This window comes from Notothenia coriiceps, unplaced genomic scaffold (assembly GCF_000735185.1).
Source record: "Notothenia coriiceps isolate Sejong01 unplaced genomic scaffold, NC01 NC01_scaffold00015798, whole genome shotgun sequence".
Lineage (NCBI taxonomy): Eukaryota > Metazoa > Chordata > Actinopteri > Perciformes > Nototheniidae > Notothenia > Notothenia coriiceps.
The window spans coordinates 445,576-469,911 of record NW_011348499.1 but is presented as its reverse complement, the minus strand read 5'-3'; the positions used below and the strand labels follow the sequence as shown (position 1 = coordinate 469,911).

The 24,336-nt window shown below is 42.4% G+C and overlaps 1 protein-coding gene across 1 annotated transcript in view; it reads left to right on the top strand.

The window, feature by feature from the left end:
* Positions 1–24,336, top strand: part of lrba (LPS-responsive vesicle trafficking, beach and anchor containing) — a 192,058-nt gene that overhangs the window by 56,351 nt on the left and 111,371 nt on the right. Inside the window, 10 exon segments of the mRNA XM_010775549.1 lie at positions 219–399; positions 2,052–2,179; positions 2,729–2,836; positions 2,964–3,105; positions 3,484–3,841; positions 9,640–9,800; positions 11,681–11,765; positions 12,048–12,181; positions 12,884–12,945; positions 22,780–22,844. Of these exon segments, the coding sequence (XP_010773851.1) occupies positions 219–399; positions 2,052–2,179; positions 2,729–2,836; positions 2,964–3,105; positions 3,484–3,841; positions 9,640–9,800; positions 11,681–11,765; positions 12,048–12,181; positions 12,884–12,945; positions 22,780–22,844 (1,424 nt within the window).

The window sequence follows — 24,336 nt, the reverse complement described above, 5'->3', positions numbered from 1 at the left end:
TTGTTTTCTGACTCGTAAAGTCACATTGGCTTCCTTTTATTTAAATGTAGTTTTTTTTCTATTCATGTTTTTATCATCCATACAAAGTACAGGTATTCTAATAGTTACTGTATCGTTAATAGCTTCAATGAGCCTGTACTCAATATAAACTGAATTGAAGGATGTATGTATGACTTATCAATGAATAACTCTGTGATCTTTACTCCGTCCACCACCAGCATGAACTGGAGAATATCGAACCCTCCCAGGGTCTGACGGTGGAGGCTTCAGTCACCTTCCTCCACCGCCTCATCAACCTCGTGGATGTTCTCATCTTTGCCAGCTCCCTTACCTTCACAGAGATAGAAGCTGAGAAAAACATGTCGTCGGGAGGCATCCTGCGACAGTGCCTTCGCCTCGGTATGCTCACAGTTTGGTTCCTTTTACCTCATAACTTGGTCAATCTCATTTATTTGATCAGACTCATTGATATCGTTCAAAACAATTTGGGTTAAACCTTGTTGTTTGTCTACTTAACCTTCCAGTTGATGACATTTAGCTCTCATCTCATCTGCATCCCCTTTCTGAATTCCCATCTTTTATCTCCTCCTCTAACCGAGCCCTCTGTCCTCCCCTGTTCATCGATCCCTCTCATATCAGCCGGCAGTAGCCTCTTGCGTTAGCCTCAGTCATGACTCCCTGTAGCCTTCTTCACCCTCCCTCCTGTGTTCTCTCTTTCCTGCCGTCTTCCTCTCCATCTCCGGTGACTGCTCATTCCCTCGCCTCTTTCACTCCGCTCATATCAGCACTCTCTTATCTTGTTATTATAACCCCACTGCATGGCAACACTCTAAAATGGCTGCTATCATGATATAGTGAGTTCTACATAATGGCCTTGGCTGCACTGCACTGCAGCGTAGCCCGAGGCCTTTCCCTGCCTTCTGTTCCAGGCTATTACAGTTTCCTCTGACAGCATCAGAAGCCAAGCCACGCTCCAGCTGAATAAAATATATAGAAATTCGTACATTATTCATTTTATGTGGTGCACCTTTCAGCAAACACACACACACACACACACACACACACACACACACACACACACACACACACACACACACTGTGGAAGTACTTTCTACACTAATTTAAATCATTTGTTTATGCTTTGTTCCATGGTTCATATCCAGGTATCAGTTTTTCCGTTTCATAGCATGGGTTACAAACTAAAAAGCTTTTTAAAATGCAAACTTGTTAAAAGAGTTCTGTTCTCAACTATCATTACCGCTGTTTAGCTGAAAAGTGATGCCAGCGTACTACAGGTCCAGTTTTCGAAAGCACGCGTTATGAAATGAATATTTGATGAGGTATGCACTCCCCATTGCTGGCACCTAATCTGATTTTGTAAGACTGTAACAAGGTTTTAGCATCTCCACCCCTCCCTCCGCCTCCCTTTTTTTTAATAAATGGTCGTATGAAAGAGTAGCCCTAATGGAAAAAGCGAGCCCATTTCCAGACGGAATAATTCCCTCCTTCGTAATCTAAATGGTTCAGAGTTAACATTTGTCAGTTGTCAAGTACAGAACGGTGGGGGAGGGGAGGGGCTGCAACAGACGAGCGGCACACGAGATTACAAATGGTAAGTGTGCCAGTTTTGAACCCACACAAAGTTATTGGACCACAACATTTTTCTTCTTGGCCAGAAAGGACGTATCTTGCTGCCTACTCAGCATGTGCACACCCGAGCGGTGTGTCATTTGTTATGGGAGCGGCACGCAGTGGGTGTGATTCAAGAGCACACCCTTGCACTGTGACCTTGGGAGGAGAGGTGGAGCAGGGAAGAGTGAACGATGCTGCCAGAGTTGGCCAGAGCACTGACCTTGTCATGGCCCCACTTTTTCTCTTTTGTTTTTGTCTCTCTCAGCTGCTCCCGTTGTGGTTTTCTCAGTTTATAAGCAGAGATTTCCCCTTTTTTGCTTTAGGATCAATGTCCTCAAAGGGACTTCAGCATAATCCTTCTCTAAAATGACTTTATAAATATGATGTCGTATAATATTTCTTTCTCCATCCCTCCTTAGTTTGCGCTATGGCTGTTAGAAACTGTCTGGAGTGTCAGCAAGCCCAATGCAGTCACGGTGCAGAAGCCTCCGCACGCAGCTACACAGCCATGCCCAACATGGGAGCAGCCATGTCTGCAGCTGCACAGGCAAGTACCCCATAACATCACCTACACCTTTATTCAAATACACCTTTCCTACATGTTGTCTATTTGTACTATGTTTTCCCCAAAAACAAATCTCTCTTTCTGGATTGTTTCTACACTTGAAAATCTGCTGTTTTCCTGTCCTGGTTAGTAAAGCAGAGGAGGCTTTGCCCTTTGTCCTCCAAACCAACAACAACACAGCTCTATTGCATTAGCTCATATCTTATTATATTACCGCACTGGTTGCTATTTTTGACGCTGCACAAGGCCTTTTTTCATTGCCCCTTTGATTTGATCCAGTGACTTCCAGTAAAGTCGTGTTGTTGTTCCCTGAACCGGGTGTTAAAGCTCATCTATAATGCAGTGGCTCGCTAGAAAAGCCATTATGTTAAGGACATGATCCCAGGAGGGATAGCTTCTCAAAGCCGAAACCTTACCCTACTCCTCCAAGTGCACATGGATTAATAAACATACTGATTGGTGTAGGAGTGCATGTTCCGCTTTCACCTCATATGGAGAGAATAACACATTTGGTTTCATGCAACCATGCAGAGTCCTGTTGATGCAGTGACAGGTGGGATGTCTCCAGTCAGAGACCTGGACCGGCTTCTGCAGGACATGGACATAAACCGCCTCAGGGCTGTCGTCTTCAGAGATATCGTGAGTCGTACAGAACCAACATTCCTGCAACATGATAAACAGACACACTGTGCATAACACTCACAAAATGTCTTTGACAGCTTTCTGAAGAACACGCAGTTCGTTTAGTGGATTTTGTTTGTTTCAGGAGGACAGTAAGCAGGCTCAGTTTTTGGCGCTTGCTGTTGTCTACTTCATCTCAGTCCTGATGGTGTCTAAGTACCGCGACATCCTGGAGCCCCAGAATGACAAGAAACGCCCCCAGAGGTCCCAGTCTTCCAGGAGCACAGGTAAACGGCAGCTCCAAAATATATCTGAAATGTTTATCTGCATTGGAGAGAAAGTGCTGCAAATGACCCCCAAATATAGAGCTGTGTGCAAAGCACTTACGTCCCCTTTTTATGTTTTCGTTTGAATAATTTTGAGAGGCGGTTGAATCTATATTATATTGCTCTACATATATTTTAACTATAGAATGAGAAAAAAAAAGGCAGAGAATTACGTTAGGGTAAAAAAACAAAACATTTTATTTGAATGAATTTGTTGATTTTAATCTTGTAACCATTTATACTCAGTTTCAAGGTAGAAGAAGCCTCTGTTGTGAGTAATATTTGTTATTTCTGAATTGCTCCCATTTCTCTATAATGTATTGCTTGTGTCCTTTTTAGATAGCGGTGCCATATCTGGTGGACTCGAAGTGGAGAACGGAGTCTCTCTCCGACGTTATGATTCTGGCATCGGGGACGACCACACCTCGGCGGCCGCGAGCGAGGCCGACCTTTCATCCTCTGGCGTGACTCACGGCCCAGACGCCATCTCAGAGGCCCTGTCTACGCTGTCCTCTGAGGTCAGACCTTCTCTGCCCACTGATTCAAAAGGCAAGAATGTGAAGGACATTCTGCGCAGCCTAGTGAGCGCTCCAGCTGATGACATGATGGTGGACCCAAGTCTGCTGCCACCAACGTTCCTAGGAAGTGTGGGCGATGCGGCCAGAGACTCATCTCGACAGTTCCGCTCATTTGATAGGTGAGAGCTAATGGCTCGACATACATATATCCTGGTATACTCTTTGTAGAAAAAAACCTATTTTTCTGCTCTGCACCAAGCACCAAGGGGATTTGGGGGAAAAATAAGGGCCAAAATTCCCCTGCTGCAGACCTGACAGCTTCATTAGTTTCTCAAGAGCCCATATGGTGCAAATACGCTTGTGATTCTCAAGCTTCACAGTTGACAGTTTCGTACCGTTTATCCCAACATAACTGCGGGGGACTTTTGAAAGTCAGCTCTTGAAGACATCTCAGCTTGGTATCCTCAGAGGAAGTGGATCTTGAAAAAACATTCTGTAACAGAAACCCATTTTGAACCGGGGGGGGAATCTCAGTCTCCGACTTTCCCCCCCTTTTTTTCCCATTGTTGTCTCTGATAGCTGTCGATGTAGGCTCTCATCCCAGGCAAAGCGCCTTACAAAGAACCTGTCTTAAGGAGAACAGGAGTCATGTCAGGGATGAAGAGAAGGAGATACCAAACTGGCAGGAAGCTGTTTCTTTTCTCAGTGTCACTGATATTTAACAACTTTCTTTTTCATCCCTCCTGCTACTCCACTCTCCCTGTCTAACATTTGAGGCGGCATCCCCCTTTTCTGGCATGAAAGCTGTATCATTTGCATTAACCCTGGAGCTGCTGGGGTAAACAGTCAGGAGCTTCAAAAGCAGAGCCTGGTACTGAAGCCACAGACGGGCTCAGGTGAGAGAGGATGGTCTCCGGTCTGGTTTGAATTTAGAGCGTTGATACTAAAGCAGACATTCACAGACGGCAGAGAGGGGAGAGGCTGGTAGAGACAAGAAGAGAGATGGGAGGAAGGGGGAGAAAGAAGTCTCCACTGGGGGGGGGGGGGGGGGATGTCAAGTTTCTCATGTACGGAAAAAAAAAAAAATTCTCCGTTTCTGTCTCTCTCTCTCGCTCTCACAAACACACTTAGTCAGTCTGCCTACCCCCAACTGTGGGAATTCCACGGCATCTCTGTGATCGCGTGTCTTTATCTGAGGAATGCTTTGTCAGGTCTCAGGGCGCTCCTCATATCAGGGGGATTAGACTGGCTCCTGTCCGCTGAGCACACTCGGTAGGAAGAGAGGACGTCAGGAGAGCTGGAGAGCATAGACTAACAGCTCCTCGCTGCCTGTGGGAGCCTCTTCATGCCCAGACCAGGCACCGACAGCAAGCTCTACCCTGACTCTCTCAAAGGCTCTCCCCCCCCCATTGTGGGGATGTATCTAATCATTTATTTATCATCAGTTTAATCACAGCAAGGCTGGCAATATTCTATATTTTTTTGTTTCTGTCAACAAATCCCATCCTAAATCCAACAATATACAAATTATTTGTTTTCCAATATCCAACTTACAACCCTGTCTGGCTCTAAAGCTACAAGGTTTTTTTTGTGAAATTGTGAAATAAAATGATACGAAACAGAGAAAAAAGATCATATATTCACAATTGTCAAAAAGCAAATATTGGCAATACTGCTTCATGAAGGATCTGAAATAATTAAGCAAGTATCAAAATTGATGTCCATTTTCTGGAATGATAAATGGCCTTGACTGGTTCAGCACTTAACATTTGCACCAACTAATACAAACATTCAAGCCTTTCTTTTCACCTAGATTCACAATGTTTCACTATTCTCAGACCTCGCTGCAGAAGTGGGGGAGGTTGTTGACGTTTCTTGGTCAAAACGACCCTTCTATAAAAAAACATTCACTTGCTTTATGACTATATTTATTTTCGTTATCTCCCGAGGTTACCACTCTTTATCAGCCAGCTGTCTCTAGTCCTTACCGATTCTACCTACCACGCATGCAGACATGTTTATTATCTTGTTGTAATGAATCTATCACTGCTCAGCATCTTCCACAAACCAGTAAGTCTCCCAGTGACACCAGTAAAAGCTAAGGCTGATATTCTGACCTGACACCTCCCACCAGAGCACGGCAACTTCCCACTTACCCACAGGGGCTGGATTTACGAGAGCAATGTATGAAAGGAGCTGGGATCCCCCAGATAACAACACGGGGGTTGGTCAGGGGGTGAAGTATCCCTTCTGATTTATTTACTAGTGGAGACCTGCTGGATTTCTCCCATCCATTTCTCAGCCATGCCCCTGTTATGACAGCCAGTCTGCAAATATTTGCTGACACTAACCAGAACTAAACAGTGTCATTGTACAAGCCGATGATTTAGACGCCATGGTTCTGCAGAATATGAGAGTGTTAGACACCGGGATATACATGGTGCGGTTGTTTGCATTCCTGGCAGCAGACTCTGCATGCATGTGAGAGTTGATGTACAGATGAGTTGTGTTGATGCTGAAGTGTTGTTAATGTACGGCTTAGGAAGAGGAGAAGCATGTCCGACACAAACACAACTGAAAGAGCGCTCCCTTTTCAATTTCTCCATCGCACTCCAAACTGAGATTCTGCAAATTCAGTTCACTTTTTTTTTATACCTGAAACATATTTACTAGTGACACTGCATCAAACTAATGAGATATGTTGTAACCTGCTGTTATGTTCTGAAAAATCAGAGGCTCATATGTGTCATTAAGACTGTCACGAGCCAACAAAGGACTTTAAAGGTTGTTTAGAGTTACTTTATTACTTAATATAAAAAGCCTGATCAATATTATATCTGTGGCTGATGCTGTTTAGTATATCAATATTTAAGAATAATGGCAGAAAAATTCAGTAAACTGTCAACCCCCAAATTTGCATTTATGCAAACAGTTATACATATACATGTTTTTTGCCATAATCCCTTAAAAACAATGATTACAAATATTTAACAAAGACCGTCACTCGAGCAGAAAACTCAAAAGTAAAAAAAAAAGGTAACTTTAAATCCCACTGGTAACAAATAAAACCACACGCTCAAAGCACGTTTAGAATACAATTTATAAAACAATGATTTTACTGTTTATTCCCCTACAAACAACAGGCCAGCACTTTCACATAAGTACAAACATATCCACACATTGCATTAGGTATTTAATTAACTAAACTAAACTTTTTGCCAAACATTTAAAAAATGCATTTTCTGCCTTGGCCTCATATTTTCAGCTGCCCCTTGTTCTATAAAAGCAATATCCAATGCATTTCAGATGCAAACAGAAATAACCCTTTGCTCACACCCACAAACACACATGAAAACCATTGAGATTCTGTTGTTCTCATACTTTGTAGGCCCCTTAGGTCTCAGTTGCTCAACCCATTAATCACTGATGTCATCAAGTTAATGCCCCTCCCACAGCAGCCACCATCAACCAATCACATCTTGAGATGGACTTATTCACAGATGATTTGAAAGAGGTCTTATAGCATATGTCAAAGAATAACATTTTGAACATTAAAAAGCTCAGGGTTGAACGGAACGAAGGTGAAAGCGGAGATCAAAGCTCTGGTGGTGCTCCCTCCCCTCCTCTTCCTCCCCTTCCTCCTCTTCCTCCCATGAGTTTTCTCTGTTAACACTCTACAGAATGGTATTTTTCTCACACTTGTTTTACCTGAAATAGCAGAGATTACTGGAAACACATTGTTTACTGCACTTATCCATTGTAGGTTAAAGCCTTTAAATAATTCAGCCTTAGCCCAGAATACATACGCACACACACACACACACACACACACACACACACACACACACACACACACACACACACACACACACACACACACACACACACACTGCCCTCGGCTCCTGTTTATGGGTTGAGTGGGGCCGCTGACGGCTGATTAATCGACTGGGGCGGCCCACTCATGATAAGTGTGGCTAATGACCTGCTGAATAATTCACCGGGCCTTTGCTGGGGAACAGATGGAAGGCCAAACACATATACAGACATGTTAACAGACGGACACACTTGTGCATCCATGCATTTATTTTTACACTCATATGCATATATTCAAATATGTTGGAAACATTCACACACACACTCCTAGCCTGCACACACCAGGGGGGCCTGTGTCTCTCTCCCTTGCTGTTGACACCCAGGGTGCTTCACGTCAGCACCGCCCTTGTTCCCTGATACCACCCTCCAGCCCACTTACTATCAGAACAGGAGAAAGTTAGCAGAAACTTTTATCTTCACCCTTCCTGGCTATCAATACTGATTTCACTTTGTCCTATCCCTTCTTCAGTTTGTATGCATCACTCTGAGCTTTTCCAGTATATATTTGTATTTAAAACACTGTCAAAAGCTGTCAAGGCATTGGCCTCCGAATGCAGCTCTATTATGCCAAAACCATCGATCCGTCAAAGTAAAGGTTGGCTTTGAGGTTTTAACATTCACAGCAACTTTTAATAGATCTAATCACCTGCTTTAAATCAGCTAAGAACAGCCTTTGATAGTGCAGCCAGTTATCTGTCTGCACCACAGGAAGCCAAACTCAGCTATCCTCTTTTGTGTGTCCATGAAAATCTGCGAACACATTGACTCCTGGAGGAAAGTATGTTTTGTCCAAATTCTGTTTTCTTTCTATATTCAAATTGTGTGGATTTGATGCATGCTTGCAAAGCTTGGTGCTCCTGCATTGGTTTGTGTTTCTGAGAGGGAGCAGTAGCCAGTGATTAGACCTGGCCTCCCCTGTGTCAGCACTGATAAGCGGGGCCAGGCTCTCTTTGATATGGCCAGTGGTCTGTCAGAGCCCTGCTCTAAACTGACAGCTTATCTGCATGCTGCTCTCCTCCCATCTGCTGTTAGCAGGAGCGGAATTGAACTCCACTCAGTCGTACCACATCACTACGAGAAACACTTCCTGTTAGCTGGCCAGAGCGACATCTGAAGAAGCAGCATTATCACTGAATAGATAACTGTGTTTGCACATTTAGGCTAGCTGTCAATGATGGGACATTTGGGCTCAGCAGGAAAAAGTTGTTTTGATAAGAGTGAGCCAAGACAAGAGGATATGTCTCTAGAATTAAGTCCTTTCAACATTTGAATCAAATATTTGACCGATTTATTTCTCTTATTCATTCATCAGATATATGTTTGATCTATTCTAAAAATTGAAATCAAGAAACCTGGCAAAGTTTGTTTTGTAGTATTTGCAGCATTTAGATTTTATGAATGCTTGTTCTACGATAGGATTAAACACTGATGACTAGAAGTTTTGCATATTTTCTGTAGAGTCACAATGAGTAGGGTTTATTGGACGCAGTTAGTAAACACAGCATTCAGACTTGGCCACCTCTGCGCCTCAGCCAGGGTAGCGGGGCTCGCCAGCGTGTGAAAGCCAACCCCAGATTCACTTCTCTCTTGGGAAGAGCTTGTCCTCGCTATATTTGCATTTTTTTGCCCCTATGTCCGCTATTCATTTAACTAATTATTGGATGCGTGCAGTGGCATCCGGTTGCTACGTTTTCTTTAGAAGTTTATGAAAAGAATCCCAAACCTAGCATAATAAAAAAATTGTTAGGACCATCTTACACAATGTGCCTTCAAACTAAACATTTCTTTATTTGTATTTTCTTCCCAAGGCTGATGTGCTCTTTTTGGTATGGCCAAGTAAACAATTAGCCTATTATTCCAGATAAAAGACTTCTGCAGGTAGCTGCTTGGATGTGGACAGATACATTTAACCATTTGAAAATACTTTGTTCAAGAAAAGTAGCCCTGAAATTACTTTTCAAGATTAATGTATTTTGGACTCATTAGATGTACTGAACATAAAAGTCCAACATGGCTCGCTGTGAACCGCCACCTCAGCTGTATATTGCAAAGGTTCTTTAAAGGAAAATAAATAAATCAAAAACCTGTCTTGTTCTCTTTATAGGAGTGTTGTCGTTGCACCTAAGAAAACTGGCATGGCACCGTCTGCAGGCGCTTCCATCAGCGTCCCATCAGCCACTGCTGTGTCTGTGTCTGCCGGGACACCCATCGACAGCGTCGCCATGGTATCTTCTGGAGACGCCTCCCAGAGCACCTCTGCAGCTAGTGAGCACACGCACACACACGCACACGCACACACACACACGCACACGCACACACACACACACACACACACACACATATGCACTCGCACGCATGCACGCCCTCACGCACAGACTCAAATGTTAGCAGGGCAGTGTTAGGGCAGATAAGTCATAACCTGGAAGACGGCTATGAAAAAGTCAATATTTATTTAAAGATTTTTCTCCTCTGTGTGTCAGGCAGAATAATATTGCTGCCTTTGTACGATGTAATCCACTTACCAAAAGCCTGAGAAGACAGCGCTAAACAACAGAATTACACACGTCCAGTTGAAATGTTCATTGTAGGAATCATCTCTGTTCTATTGAGTATAACAAAAAATTCAAATACATACATACACTAAAATATAAATGAACAACAACAAATATTAAGCACTGGTGTAAATACTGTATGACACATTCCAAAAGTACAGGCATTTTTGGTGATTTCTGATCCAAGGATGAATTAGGGTGTATGAATATGATAATATATTAAAATCATACCTTTTTTTTCCTATTACTTTATGAGCATCCTTAATCTCTTGTATAGACTGAATCAGCAGCGACAGTAAATAATGATCGTTTGGCCAGCTGTTTTTTTTGGTCACCTTGTAAGAGTGTGTATAAAAGTGAAATGTTTTTTCTGTGTGTGTTAAAGAGAAGGGGGGGGTGACATGAGAATGTTTTAGGAGAGTGAGCATTCACTGTAAAATCAGCCTGGGGAATGTGTGTGCCTGCATGTGTTTTGTGTGCCTGTGAATAATGATAATTGTTAAAGCTGAATGCACAGGGTGCTTTGTGTCAGTGAGCAGTGTTGAGTAAATACGCTTTGTGAGTGTGTTTTAGTGATGCAGTGGGAGGACTAATGGAGACGTTCATTTACTCCTCTTTGTTTGAAGGAGCTACTTCAGCTCGAGAGGGATACTCTCGCCAAGCCCACATGGCGCTGCTTAACACCTTACACACACACACACGCACACGCACGCACACGCACACACACACGCACACGCACACACACACACACACACGCACACACATTCCAGCCCACATTACACTGTCTGTCATTCCTTAAGAGTTATCCCTGCTTGGAGACTGTCCTGGCTGGAAAAACAAGCCCGCTGAACACCAGAGGAATCCCCCTCCTCCATATTCAGCTGGGCATTAGCTTATTTATGAGCCACAGGGAAGTGAATTTACTGCCAGATCAATCAAACATGGACTTTGTACCTCGTGAGCCTCTGTCTCCAGAATGAAGTCGTAAAGCAGCTTTTTAGTTGTGTAATGAAACGGTCACAAAAACAGCCCTGAGGGCTAAATTGGTATGTAATGACTTGATGAGTAAAAAACAATTGGGAAAAATTGACATTTGTTTAATATCTCACATTCCAACACAGGTGTAACATAACAGTATTACTTATTTATAATAAATATGTAATATTTTTCATGTGCTCCATATTTGGCTGACACCATCCAAAATGATCACACTGTTTAAAAGATGATTGCCGCTGCCAGTGAAACACCTCTCAGTGCACCATATAGAGGTTTCCATCATAAAAACCTCTGAATTATAAAATGATAAGGAAGACTTATTGTGCTCGGAGTACATCATCCACTATTTAACCATACAATTCTACTTGTACCCCCACTTTCCCTATTTGACCATAAATCCCCCTATTCTATACATTTGAATGGAGGCCATTGTATTATTTGATAAGATCCATGTTTCCGCACAGGTTTATGGTGCTAACCGGGTCGTATAATGTATTGCTCTCTGTGTGTGTATGATTGTGTGTGTGTGTGTGTGTGGCATCTTATTCTTGTCCAACATCCAGAATAATAACAGAGTTCTTTGGTTTCTCCCTGCAGCAGGCGGCCAGGTTCCAGCCAGCGCTAGCCTGCCATCTGTCCCCCCACTCTCCCCTGTGACCCAGAACACAGCCCCCAATATGAGGTGATTCATCTTCTTTTCTCTCTCTCCCACACACACACACACACACATGCACACACTCGAGCACATGCACTATCAGTGTTTTATTCACATAAGCATCCGTTATTAATATCACATGAATGTTGCTTTGGCCTAATTCATATGGTTTTATTTTTCACATAAATAAAACAAGCTTTAACCGGTTTTATATATTTTTTAATTTGGCATTTTCAAGATGTATTATGGAGTTGCAGGCCTGTTTCATTTTCTTCATGTACTGTTTGTGTGTTTGAATTGCATCTCCAGTATCTCAGAGCGTCTGGAGAATGCCCTGGAGAAGGCAGCTCCTCTGCTGAGAGAAATCTTCGTGGACTTTGCTCCCTTCCTCTCTCGAACTCTGCTGGGTAGCCACGGGCAAGAGCTCCTCATTGAGGGCACAAGTAAGTACGACGTCAAAGAGACTCATTAGAGATAAAAAAACAAAATCCCTGGGTGTGGTTGTCCTCATTTATATGAAACAACATATCTATGCATTTGTTAATCTAATGAGTGTGCGTTGAGCCAATAGCTGGTATTTGTTCCTAAGGTTTCTAGGGGGCAGGGTCATAGGCCAGGCCACTAATAGCAGTGTTTGGGATGTCTGCTGCCACCAAACAAAATGGAAAGTTGATTGATAGCTGCAGGGGGGCCTAAAGGGAACGCAGGGGGAGGTGTGTATATGCATGTGTGTGTGTGTGTGTGTGTGTGTGTATGTTTGTGTCTGTGTCACATGAAGAGCAACTGAAAGACCAAAGGCTACCCTGCCTTCTTCCCGTCTGTGCATGTGACTCTGGACACTCTAGTGGCCCCCTGCCCTCTAAAAGCTTAGGGCTCGCCATTAGGGATCAATGGGACATATGCTGGCCAAGTAAGGCCTGTAATACAAGGCCCAAATATGTATTAGTTTACAGTAACATCATGTCGGCTCATTAGGCACATCAATACTTTCTGCTCTCTTGCAGATGGCACAAGGTTAGGTAATGTGTGTCTGGTTGAGGGTGCGTCATACATGAATGTGTGTCCACAAGTGCATAGGATGTTCATGAAATAAAATATTTTTTATTGTGATATTTCTGACTTATTTTCTTAATTTTTTTCTCCAGGCCTGATGTGTATGAAGTCCAGCAGCTCGGTGGTGGAGCTCGTCATGCTCTTGTGTTCACAGGCAAGTCTGGCATCTATATCTCCTCTTACCCATTTGATTTATCAGGCTCACCTTGAGTGCAGTAAAACCACAGCCCAGAGTGGAGACAGTGAGCCATCCTAAGCCTTATCTTTCCCTCCACACTACCTTGTCCACCTTCCCACGTTAACCCCGGAGTAAACTCATCCCTGGCTGCAAATATTGGTTTGAGGGTCAAGGGTGGCCGACCCGTCCACATCACCTCTGACCCGAGCACCGGCCCTTGTGGCCTGGCCAAACTGATGAGGAGGGATAATGTAGGTTTGATGGTGCTTTGCATTGATTATCCCTCTCTTCTCTGTTGTATCGTGGGTGTTTTGTTGCCAAGTTTATTTAGCTGCTGCCGGATTCATGAATACTAATTCGGGTATCATAAGCAGGCGTGGGCAGATCAATGATCGGGGATGTCAATAGATCACTTCAGGATGGCTGATTAGCAACCGGAGACACAAAGCTACTGAAGTCTGTTTATTTTCTGCGTGTGGACGAAAGCATAGCAAACAGTGTATTATACGGTTTGAATTAATCTTATTAATTAATCTTATGAAGTCCATGTATTCATTGTATAGTAGTGGATTTTAGTACACCTTTTTATATACAAACATTCAATGACAAGGACAACAGATAATAACTCCCCTTGTGCCCTGTTTGTTTGCATCCTCACCACTTAATGCACCTCATGAAAAACAAGGATATCCAATAATACAAAAACACATCTGATTAATGACGCCTCTCTCACTGCGCTCTGCTTTTTTTATCAGCTTTATTTCTCTAAAGAAATAGCACCTGTCATCTGGCTTTTTTTTCTCCACCTTCTCCCCCTCGTAACCCCTACTCTGTTTGGTTCCCATTATTCACTTGGCGTCTTCTCTAAAAAGGTAATACAGTCAGATTACACATCTGTTTGGATGTCAAGGGCCGCGCATAGATGTGTGCTAGTGGGACACATGGAGGGGAAAGCGAACCCTATAATGTCCAGAGAGGAAGGAATAGCAGGAGTGAAAGCTAGATAGAAAACCAAAGAGAGAAGAATGACAGGCTCTAATGCACCTATTTGTCATATCTGTCAGGGTGTTGTTTAATGCTAATCTAATCAAAGGCAGAATCTTTGTGATTGCTCCGCTGCACAGCTCATGCCTCGCTTCCCCCTTTGGTCCCCAGCCCAAGCTATTTCTTCCTTTTCTCTCAGCTCCAAACTACACCGCCCAATCTTCACCACACACGCACACGCACACACACACACACACACACACACACACACACACACACACACACACACACACACACACACACACACACACACACACACACACACACTCTGTCCGTGAGAGGAACAAGGATTGGCCAGCGCAGTGTTGATTGCTTCAATAAATCATCCAACCAAATTCTCTCACAGCTAATGCAAATGTAATTTTATTGTTGTGTGAGGGGGGGGGAGGAAGGTAGAGGCGATATGCGGCTTTCCACCGGGGAAAAGAAGAAAACAGGCACAGACTCTCCTCTGGGCTAAATGACTGCGAATAATTATTTGTGTTTGTTCTCCTTGTGGTGCGGTGAGAGTGAGCCGGTGCCATGATTGATGACATTATTTAGCGAAGTTTGTCGGGCCCTCTGGCACAGGAAGTGCTCAATCCTCTCACAGGAAGTGTCTCTGTGGCCATCTTTTCACTCCTTCCTGCCTTCAAGCCAACCAGTGGAGGGTGTAGATGGAGAGGGTTTTGATTGATTTTTCTCCCCCCCGTCAACCCCACACCTTCATTGGAGATGCGATATAATCTCTGTGAAATTTTAATTAATTTCCCGAGCTTTGAGATGGAGTGGAGCCCGGGTGAAGGGTCAGGAGGCTGGGGACCGCAGAGCAGTTTTTAATCAGGGATCCTATGAAAGTCGCATTGGCGGCCACATCAGCTTGGCATTGAGGAGGGGATTGTAAACCGCTGTTTGATAGTGCCCTGTTTCTAAACAACTACAACGGTGCTCCCAATTAAAGGACCATTTTGATCAGACATTAACTGTTGGGGTGGCACGATGCCTTGTTGTCCCCTGTAATATTGATCCTCCAGGACTGCTGAATATACAAAATGAGGATTAATGATCAAATACTGTAGCCGCAACAGAGTGCTCCGCAAAATCAGTACAAAGGGCAACCACTTCTGTATAGATGGATAGATGTTTTGTATTGATCCCAAATCAGGATTTTATTTGTATTATATCAACCCCTCGCATTGTTGTCGAATCAAGATGTATATGTTTGAGCAGCCAAATTAACTTTTAATAACCAACATGTTCAACTAATTACCAGATAGTTGGATAGATTTGTTTATTGTCTATAAAATGTCAGGAAATAGAGAAAATGGCAATTTAAATGTCCTATAGCACAGGCTGGCATTTGAGTAGTTTTAATGTTCAATCAACACAAATATTAATTTAGAAAGACTGGGCAAAACCATCAAATCGTCACATTTAAGAAGCTGGAACCAGTGATGTTTTAAGGCATTATTGTTATTTTTGACGCCATTTCTCTCAGTTGAGTAATTGTAAATTGAAATGCTTAACATAATTCTGCAAATGTGGAATGGCTAACATATTGTATGTATGGTATAACACAATGAGAATTAGATTTAAAGAAATTACTCAAGGCACAACGCATATAGGGGTAGGTTGGCATTTTTGTAAATGTCCCTGAAGACGAGTTGAACAGTGTTCCATTTCCCCATTGTCAACCCCCAATATCTTTTGGTGCTAATGTGAGGATTTAATGAAATAGAGAAATGTTTTCTAGCTCTTCTAGGTTACGGAGTGATTGCTCTTAAAGTGGCTCTTGCATATTACATGAATGTCATTTACTTTCTCTATCGCGAACCATATTCATGGAGGGTCCTGCATGTGAAGAACCTCTCCCTCTTCCCATGCATCTGATGCACCTGGACGGTTTCACTCTCCCTCTTACACTCGTTTTCTCCCGTCACGGTCATGTTTACGGCCAGCGTGTTGTTTCCTGGGTGCACTTCTTAAAGTGGCTTCCACCCAAAATATCCGATAAATAAATAATGGGCTGCAACAAGAGAAAGAGCTTTTTCTTACGCTCGCTGTCATCCGTCCAGAGCTTTGAGAAATCATCTCATCGGTTACCGGACAGTCTGCAATGAGCAGAGGCCCATAAATCTCCTCAGTAGCTGCATTTGTGTCCTGTAGATCAGCCATTATTGTCCGGCCCCTCTGTCAGCCCATCCATCCTTCTGCCATTTATCAGAAATGCATCCTGTACATGGAGTGGGAGGAAGGGGAAGAGAGAGAGAGAGATAGGGGTGGTGGGGAGGGGCTCTGGTTTCATGATGGTCAAGACTAGATAGGAAATACTGCTCTTCCTCACACTACAATCACATCCACTGAGTTTTAATAACACATACAGTAAGGCTCCTGACAACTTAACACACAAAATGCAATGCCGTTTTCAGAGACTATTTAGATTGAGCAGTATCGGAAATTCCTGCCTCCACCCCAATACAATGTTGATCGGTGGAATTTTGACATTTAACGAAAAAATTGGTGGCTTATTCAGACCTTACTGTAAAATTTAATGTTTTGTTATCAAAAGAGCATGCTTTAAGAAAAAAATATTTGGCAGTATTATAGTTACAGGAACCCAATTATGGAAGAGTGAAGCTGCTACTGAATTTGTAATACATTATGTACATATTAGTACATAATATGTTCTCATGCAAATGATAGCATTTAGCTAAAATCAACTGTGCTTAAGTATAGCCTCACTAAGCTACTGGCATGGCTGTAGATTCTTAGCCTTGTTTTAACGTAACACCTCTGCCCAGCTGGCAGTAGAAAACAGAAATTGATTTCTTGAAACCCAACGAAATAAAGCCAGCCAGTTCATGGGTTCAACGAACCCTTCAACTAAGTCAGGAATTACACATTGTACGTTTGTGTGTCAAGAGTTATTATGTTGGACTAAGTGGTTTATTGAACTTCAGTAGCTAGCAAACATATCTCTGTTCTAAGCAAATAGCATTTTGTTGCGACCACTGATGCAGATAATCCTTTAATAGTAATTCAATAACATCAATGCTAACCCGCTAATCCAATGACCACACATTATGATATGTTCCCAGTCTCACTAAAGTTAACCTATTTAGCAGATGGGCATCTCTCTCTCCCAGTCAGCGGGGAGAAGGACATTGACTTCCCCAAACACTTGGTTCCTCCTGACCCTTGACCCTCTGACCTCCAGGTTAGAAGTAAGAGTGGTGGAGGCATAGAAGTTTAGACCCCTGCAGTCAAGGAGCAGGTCGGGAGTGCACGGCCATCATGCTCCACACAATCAATAACATCATCTGAGAAACGAGGGAACCGTTTGGAAGCGTAGTGGCCTGAAAATAGGAACAAAAACAGCAGCTTGAACCAAAGCTACAGTTACTTATGTTTGTTTTTATTTAGTATTCCCAGGTTGCTTTTTTAGTTGCTTATTGTGGAATTTATGCTGGGGAAAAGTGAAGTCTGATGTTTGAATTGCGAAATAGTCATTTATATCTGTCAGTGGACATATTTGGTCCTCTCCCCTGTAAGTGAGGCTTTGATGGATCAAGAGCAGACTGTGTTGTATGAACCACTGGGGGAGCCGAGAAAGGTGAGAGAAGTGGCGAGGAATGTGATGAAACCAGCGCACAAAAATACTTTCCCCATCATTTTCCTCACAGTCAGACTCATACCCAACTGTGCAGTTAAACAGGCACACAAGGTTCAAGATCAGTGCAAATCAAAATGTTTCTCCCCCGGCCCCTCCCTCCCTGTTCGCCCTCACCCTGTGCTCCGCTCCAGTGCCCCTTTACAGCCATGCCACGCGGCTCCGTGTCCCTGCCATCACTCCAGTCCGGAGTATATCATGCAGGATATTCTTTGAAAAGGTACTATCCTGTGAGACGTAGAGAAAACACAGTAACACCAACTGACACTTAGTTGTGCAGGCTCCCTATCGTTGCCAACTATGCAGCCGGAGAGGGGGCGACGGGGTGTGTTGTGTTGGAGGAGGTGGGGGTCAAGGGGGACTTCCTGACAGGAAGGGAAGTCTAGCTGAGAGGGGAGAATCAGACGGGAGACTCCTTAAAAAATGGAGTGGCTTTTAATTTGGCTCCCAGCAGGTTTTACTGTGAGCTGGCTTCAAGAGGCTCGGGACCCGAGGGCCTCAAGTGGCACCAACGCTCGGTTATTTATACACAACGTATAATCGTGTTTCATATAAATGAATATCCCTGACAGAGCCCTCTCCTCCTGACAGCCACTGTTAATGTAGTGTTTTCTTACCTGGCGGGTCTCAAGTTATAAGCACTTGGAATATATTCTTATGTTTCTCCCCCTGCTATCCTCTGTAAGCCATCCTGCTGATACAATCCTGAGCAGGATCCTTTGCTCTGCAGTGGAAATTCACCTCTCTGCATTTTTGATCTGTTTAAAGCAAAGTGCCAAGCTTTGATTTGATTTACTGTCCTTTCTACGGTGCTCATATATCAGAGGCTCGATGTAGAATTCAGAGTTTCACCTCGTCATACTTTAAAAAACTATTTATTTTGTATCCATTGGTATTTTCACTTGGCATTGTTGAGATCAAATAAAAGCTAGGAGGGGAACACACACAAAGGTCAGTCCTTCTCCCACAATTGAATTAAATAGAATAAGAAAACTGAAAAACTTTTTAAATCAGTTTTTTTTTTTTACTCTTTTGTACTGGGCTGGATTTGTGTGTATTTCTTTATTTTTGCTGCAAATGTATGCAAAATACTATTCTTTACTGAAAAGTCTAGACCTACAGTCCTTTTTAAAGAAACAGTGATAAAAATGCGGTTGTTGAATAAAATGATAATATTATGTCACAGTAAAAACTGAACATCTGCTCCACTTAGACGTGAAACAGCTGCACATTGTTTAAGTATTTTTATTCTCCTACATCATTAGAACTGACTAACATTCCTAACTGAAGTAACCAAACACCAGATTTGTTGAAATTAGATTGAAAATTATTTTGTCATAAGGGCCCTTTTTTGTAATTTGTAACGTGCTGTTTACTTTCATGTATTCCACTTAAACATACTTTCCATGCTAACTCAAGTGTTAGAATGTGTTTTGGGTTTGTCTGTTTGGTGTATGGGGATGTTTAGGTCTTGTTTTTTTACTCCGTGTGTTACTGTAGCCATGAAAGTGTGAGTCCCTGAAGCTCTTGGAGACCCTGCAGTGTAAATATTTGGACACCAGTAAATTTTCTCTCAGTTGTGATTTGAACACGCAAACACCAATACGAGTGTCTGTTTTTCTTTAAGGCGATACCATCAGTGCACGCACATGTGGAGTGTGGAGAGCTAGAGTAGAGTAGACACACCGGTGTTAGGTTATACACACACACACACACACACACACACACAAGTTTTCAGGCACGGCAACATGAATAAACAACAAAAACTCAACTTCTGGACTAATTATTAAAAAGGACAATGATGAAGAACATCTTTGCACATTTTCTTTGTTTTGTCTTTCTCATCCGCACACACGGGCATTTTTCTGTTGTGGGTGGTTGCTGTTTAGAAACATTTGGACCACAGTTTCCACGTCTATTTATTTGTCAACACACAGAGGTTTATTTCAAGCCAGCGCATGTCATTGATATCTTAATGACCATAGGAAGCTTTACTTTATAGCAATTAATAACTTTCATAATTAATAAAACATTTTTTAAAAGATGCAGTTTGTTTCTATCTGCTTTGGCTTTTTGCAGTCTTGTTTTCTTCACCTTGTTATCAATCTTCTATTTAACTTTGAGGTGTTTTAATATAAAAAAAGCAGAAAATCAGAAGCTCTCAGCCTAATTCAGCTTCTGCTGCAATGCAACATTTGATGATTTATGCGTTTGTCGTCCCATCTAAAGTTGTATTCCCATAGCCTTTCGAATCAACAAATCTCTGTGATTATGAGTGATTCCACCTAAAAGCACAACGGATTTATTTATTATTTCGGTCGAGCAGAGCCATTTCTTTCTTCAGTGTTGGAAAATGTTTCCCTTGTGTTGTGGCGAGCCTGATTTTTGAAAGGCCATTTTGCTCAGGAGGTCTGTGCTTTCTCACCAGGGGTAGTGGTATATTTAGATGTTGATTATGGATAATCAGCTGTAATGACGGAAGTGCATGGCATGTGTGTTTAGACTCAACGCCATCACCGTGGAACACAGACCAAACAGAGCTGTCTTATTGACTTCAGGTTGAGACATTTCCATGAATACATTCAGTCATACACATCCTTGCACACAAAAAAGAAAAAAGGTAACAAAACACAGCCCCTACTACCTATATTAAACATTGAAAACATATCCGATCAAGGGACAGCCCTTTTGCTCAGTCCTATCATCTGTTAGGAGGTCAGGTTAAAGGTGAGAGGTCACAAATGGCTGCTTGTATCCTCTCATCAGCAGCTCTGTGGTCATGGCCCCTATTGCGACCATAAAAGCTGTGACACCGCTGACCTGGTCAGCCAAAATCCAATATTCTATCACTGACCTGTCTCTGTTTCCTTTTTGTCTCGAGACGTCCCTCAGATCAGGGTCATTACTTTTTTAATTCAACTAGAGGAGCCATTTTTTTAGCCCGTAATGACCCCATTAGTCTTGCTATCACCTTTGTCTGTGTCCACGAAATGCCAATGGCCTCTAAATCGCTTGTCAAACCTAATTTAGAACCGAAGCTTTTCCGAGCTGCAGTTCTGAGATAAACATTTTATTTCTGCTGAAGAAGCTTCGCATTGAATTCTAAGACTCCTGCACTAAATTCCCAAGTATTGTAAAGAAATAAACCAAAATGTAATGTCACTTATATCCTGGTGCTCCAGAAAGGACAGCTCTATTTACATCCGCACTTCCTGTGGTGTTTATTTGAAATCCAGAAAGCACATTCTGGCCCGGTCTACAATATCACCACAGCCACAGGCTAACACGCATGCTTAATGTCCTTCAACTACAGTCTATGCTTCAACAAGAAGGCCCCAAGGCTGATCTCACACACTTCCTCTAAAGCAAAACTCTGCCGCAAAACCCTCTGCCAGTTCTCAACTAAAAAACACTGTTTCCACTCCCAAGCCCAGACTTTTATTCCCTCTGTGCCCTCTTTATTTGGATGTATTGTAAACACGGTCAATGCCAATATGGACCTTCAGGACAAAAAGCAGTTTTGAGTTGAGGTTAAGTGTTAGGTTGTTGTCCGTATGACGTGCAGTTGGGTACAGAGTGATGGTGCGCAGGCATTTCGAAAGGTCTAGTTTCTCTTGGCTTGATCCATGATTGGTTCTGATGGTTGTACGTTTGTTGTGCTGAAAGGGAACAACTCTATGGTATGGAAAAGCACCACATAAGTACACATATCTTTGGTTATGTATTAGAAACTTCGTGAAAATGGATCTTTCCTTCCTCCTTGTAGCGCTGATCTCCTTGTCCCTGCGGGCTCTCAGTTTACTGAAAGGCCAGTCGCTACATAAACACACAGCTTCCTCTATCAGCGCAAGAGATGATGACAGCAGAGTTTAAAAAGTTAAAGCTTGGATACACATACGCCTTGTGTATCCTTCCCTTTATAGTTGTTTCGCAACTCAATGAAACTGTTATCGCAATTAAAATGTGCTTTGTTGAATTGTGAATTTCTGCAGGGTTGAGTAAAAAAATACATCAGGATTATTTTCACCACCACTGAATTTTCTATTAAACACTTATGAACAAATGACACTTTTTTTTAATAAAAGACAAATAACGTGGAAGGTATGGTGACACGTATGCCTGTGATTAATGATTTTTTTTTTAAGTGCAGTTTGGTATTTCACGTCTCTAATCTGAGGTTTTTCGGGCATATTTCTCCATCTCCCCTGAGAGGAAGAAGGGGGGAAAAGCGCTGTGAGGTTCAGACAGGCCCCATGACCTTGTTGCTTTATTATTCTTTTGACGGTTGTGTTGAAGGTGTTGAAATATTGAACAGAACATGAGAGACGATGACCGCTAAGTTTTCCTTGCCTCGTTGTCCCTTCGAAATTGAGGATTTAAAGTCGCACTCGACTGTGGTTGGATTGTTTAGACTGACACCTCGAACCATAACGTTAGTGAAAGAGGAGGAGATTTGTGTATTTACTTTTGATAAATGCACTCTCAACACAGCTCTTTCACCCCTTTCAAATACTTCACCGGCTGATTATGTAGCCTGTGCTAACCGAAGCAGTCAGTACGCCTTTTTAAAGGATGTTTCATTTGACATGTAGTAGCAGGAAAGCTTAAGGAGAGCGTAAACCACTGAGTCACCACGATAGCTTATAATACCCCAAATAGGTTTCAACAGGGTCCATTTACAAATGGCATAAAAGATTGTACAAGAACAGAACAAATAAGTAATATCAATGAAAAAATATAAATTTTTACAATAAAAAATGCAAACATTCCCCAATTTAAACTTTCAACTGTTAAAATGTGCTGCTTTTCTCAGTTTGATATCGTTTATATTAAATATGTGTTGGTTTTGGATTGTTGGTTGGTAAAAATATTTTAAGTAATTTTAACTGATGAAATGATTTGACACCTACATAGCTTGACTTATTTTTTGCATTTTTTAGAAAGAATTCATCAGCATTACCTTTTTAATATAATCATTTAAATACAGCTGGAATTGATTTGACAACTTATAATTCTATGTGTCATGTGATTAACCGCACCATGTGTAAAATGTACCATCTGTAACTCTGTAAAGTTTTTTCAGTGCCGTTCCTCACATTGTGTTTTTCCCATTGCAGGAATGGCAGAACTCCATCCAGAAGAATGCAGGTCTCGCCTTCATCGAGTTGGTCAACGAAGGCAGGTGGGTAACTCCGATATGCTGAATGCTGTCCTCTCAGCAGAAAACACTTCTTCCTTCTTCATTATCTATCCAACCTCTACCCATCAGCCACTTTCCAATTCCACCATTCCTGGATCACGCCCCTCAGCCCCCAAAGATCCCCAAGGCCTCACTGATAGGGAGGCTGTTCAAGATTCTGGACAACAATCAATGATCGGGGTGGGGGCTGGTGAGGATGGAAGATCCTTGAGTTCAAGGCTCCATACAATGCATGCTCATCCTCGAGGGATTAGGGAAAAGGAGAGGGGTTAGGTAAAAGGTGACAGGTGCTCTGATCGCTGGTTCCTCTGTGACACTTGGGAAACGGCTCCTGATTTCCTCCTGTCCCGTTGTCAGTTATTGCCTTTCTAGTTAAGCCTTTATCTGCCTGTAATCATCTCATCTGCCTGCCACTGTCTTTTGTTTTTCGTCGATACATTCTTGGTTTTCAATTATCCCGACATATAAGCCTCTCTGTTCCTTCCTAATAAGACTTCCCACATCAGTAACTCTTAGTCTTATAACTCCTCAATTTCAGATTCAGAGAGCCACACTTTCCATTATTGATCCTCAGCTTTCAAGAATTGGCAGAGGCTAATCCAAAGTAATGCTAATAAGTGTAGCAATGCACTGTAGTCCTATGAGAGGGAAGGATTTGCAATTCAATTAAGTGGCTTATTCTGCCATAACTCAAGTCAGGGCGAGTCACGGAAGTGCATTCATGTGTATGCAAATGTGTGTCTGGTCTGACTCTTAGTGGGAATCAAACAGTCATTTAAATATGATTACAACATGATTAGTTGAAAATCAAATTCCCTTCTAAACTGGTCATCATTTTACCTACTTAATCAAATCCGGATTTTATTCTATACGCAAGTCCATCATGATTAGGTTTTGTGTTATTTATACAGTCGGTGGTCTTACTACAAGTAGTTTGACACTGGATTTTGTGTACAGGAGGCTGTTACATGCTCTAATATTATAATTCAGGTATGTATCATTAGACGTAAAGCTGTCACTGCTGGCTAAAGTACCAAGGAAGTTGATGGTGTAGTAAAAAACACAGACTAAGTGACATAAAAAATATATGAATAAATAATGATAGGCTATTTTCTTCCCCTTATGTTTTTTTTCCTCCATATTAAGACCAGTATGACATCAAACAGGTATTAGAGAGGTGTACTAAGTGGCGGTAAATGTGTCTATCAGTATTGGATTAAACTTGGGGAAGCCAGCAGATTTTATTATTGCTCAATATTTTACTAGTTTGTTTCCGTAATGTCTTCAGAGATGTCTGTTTTGTCCATATACAGTGTTAAGCGCAGAGCCATAAAGCAGTGGCTCGGTTATTGATAGCGGGGCCTCGACAGGGCCATGGAGGCTGCAGAGGCCCCGGCACCTCCGCTCCCCTGCTGCCCTGCGCTGAAACAGCAGGCTTAGGTTACAGTCCTCCCCTAGCCCCTAACCCCCCCTT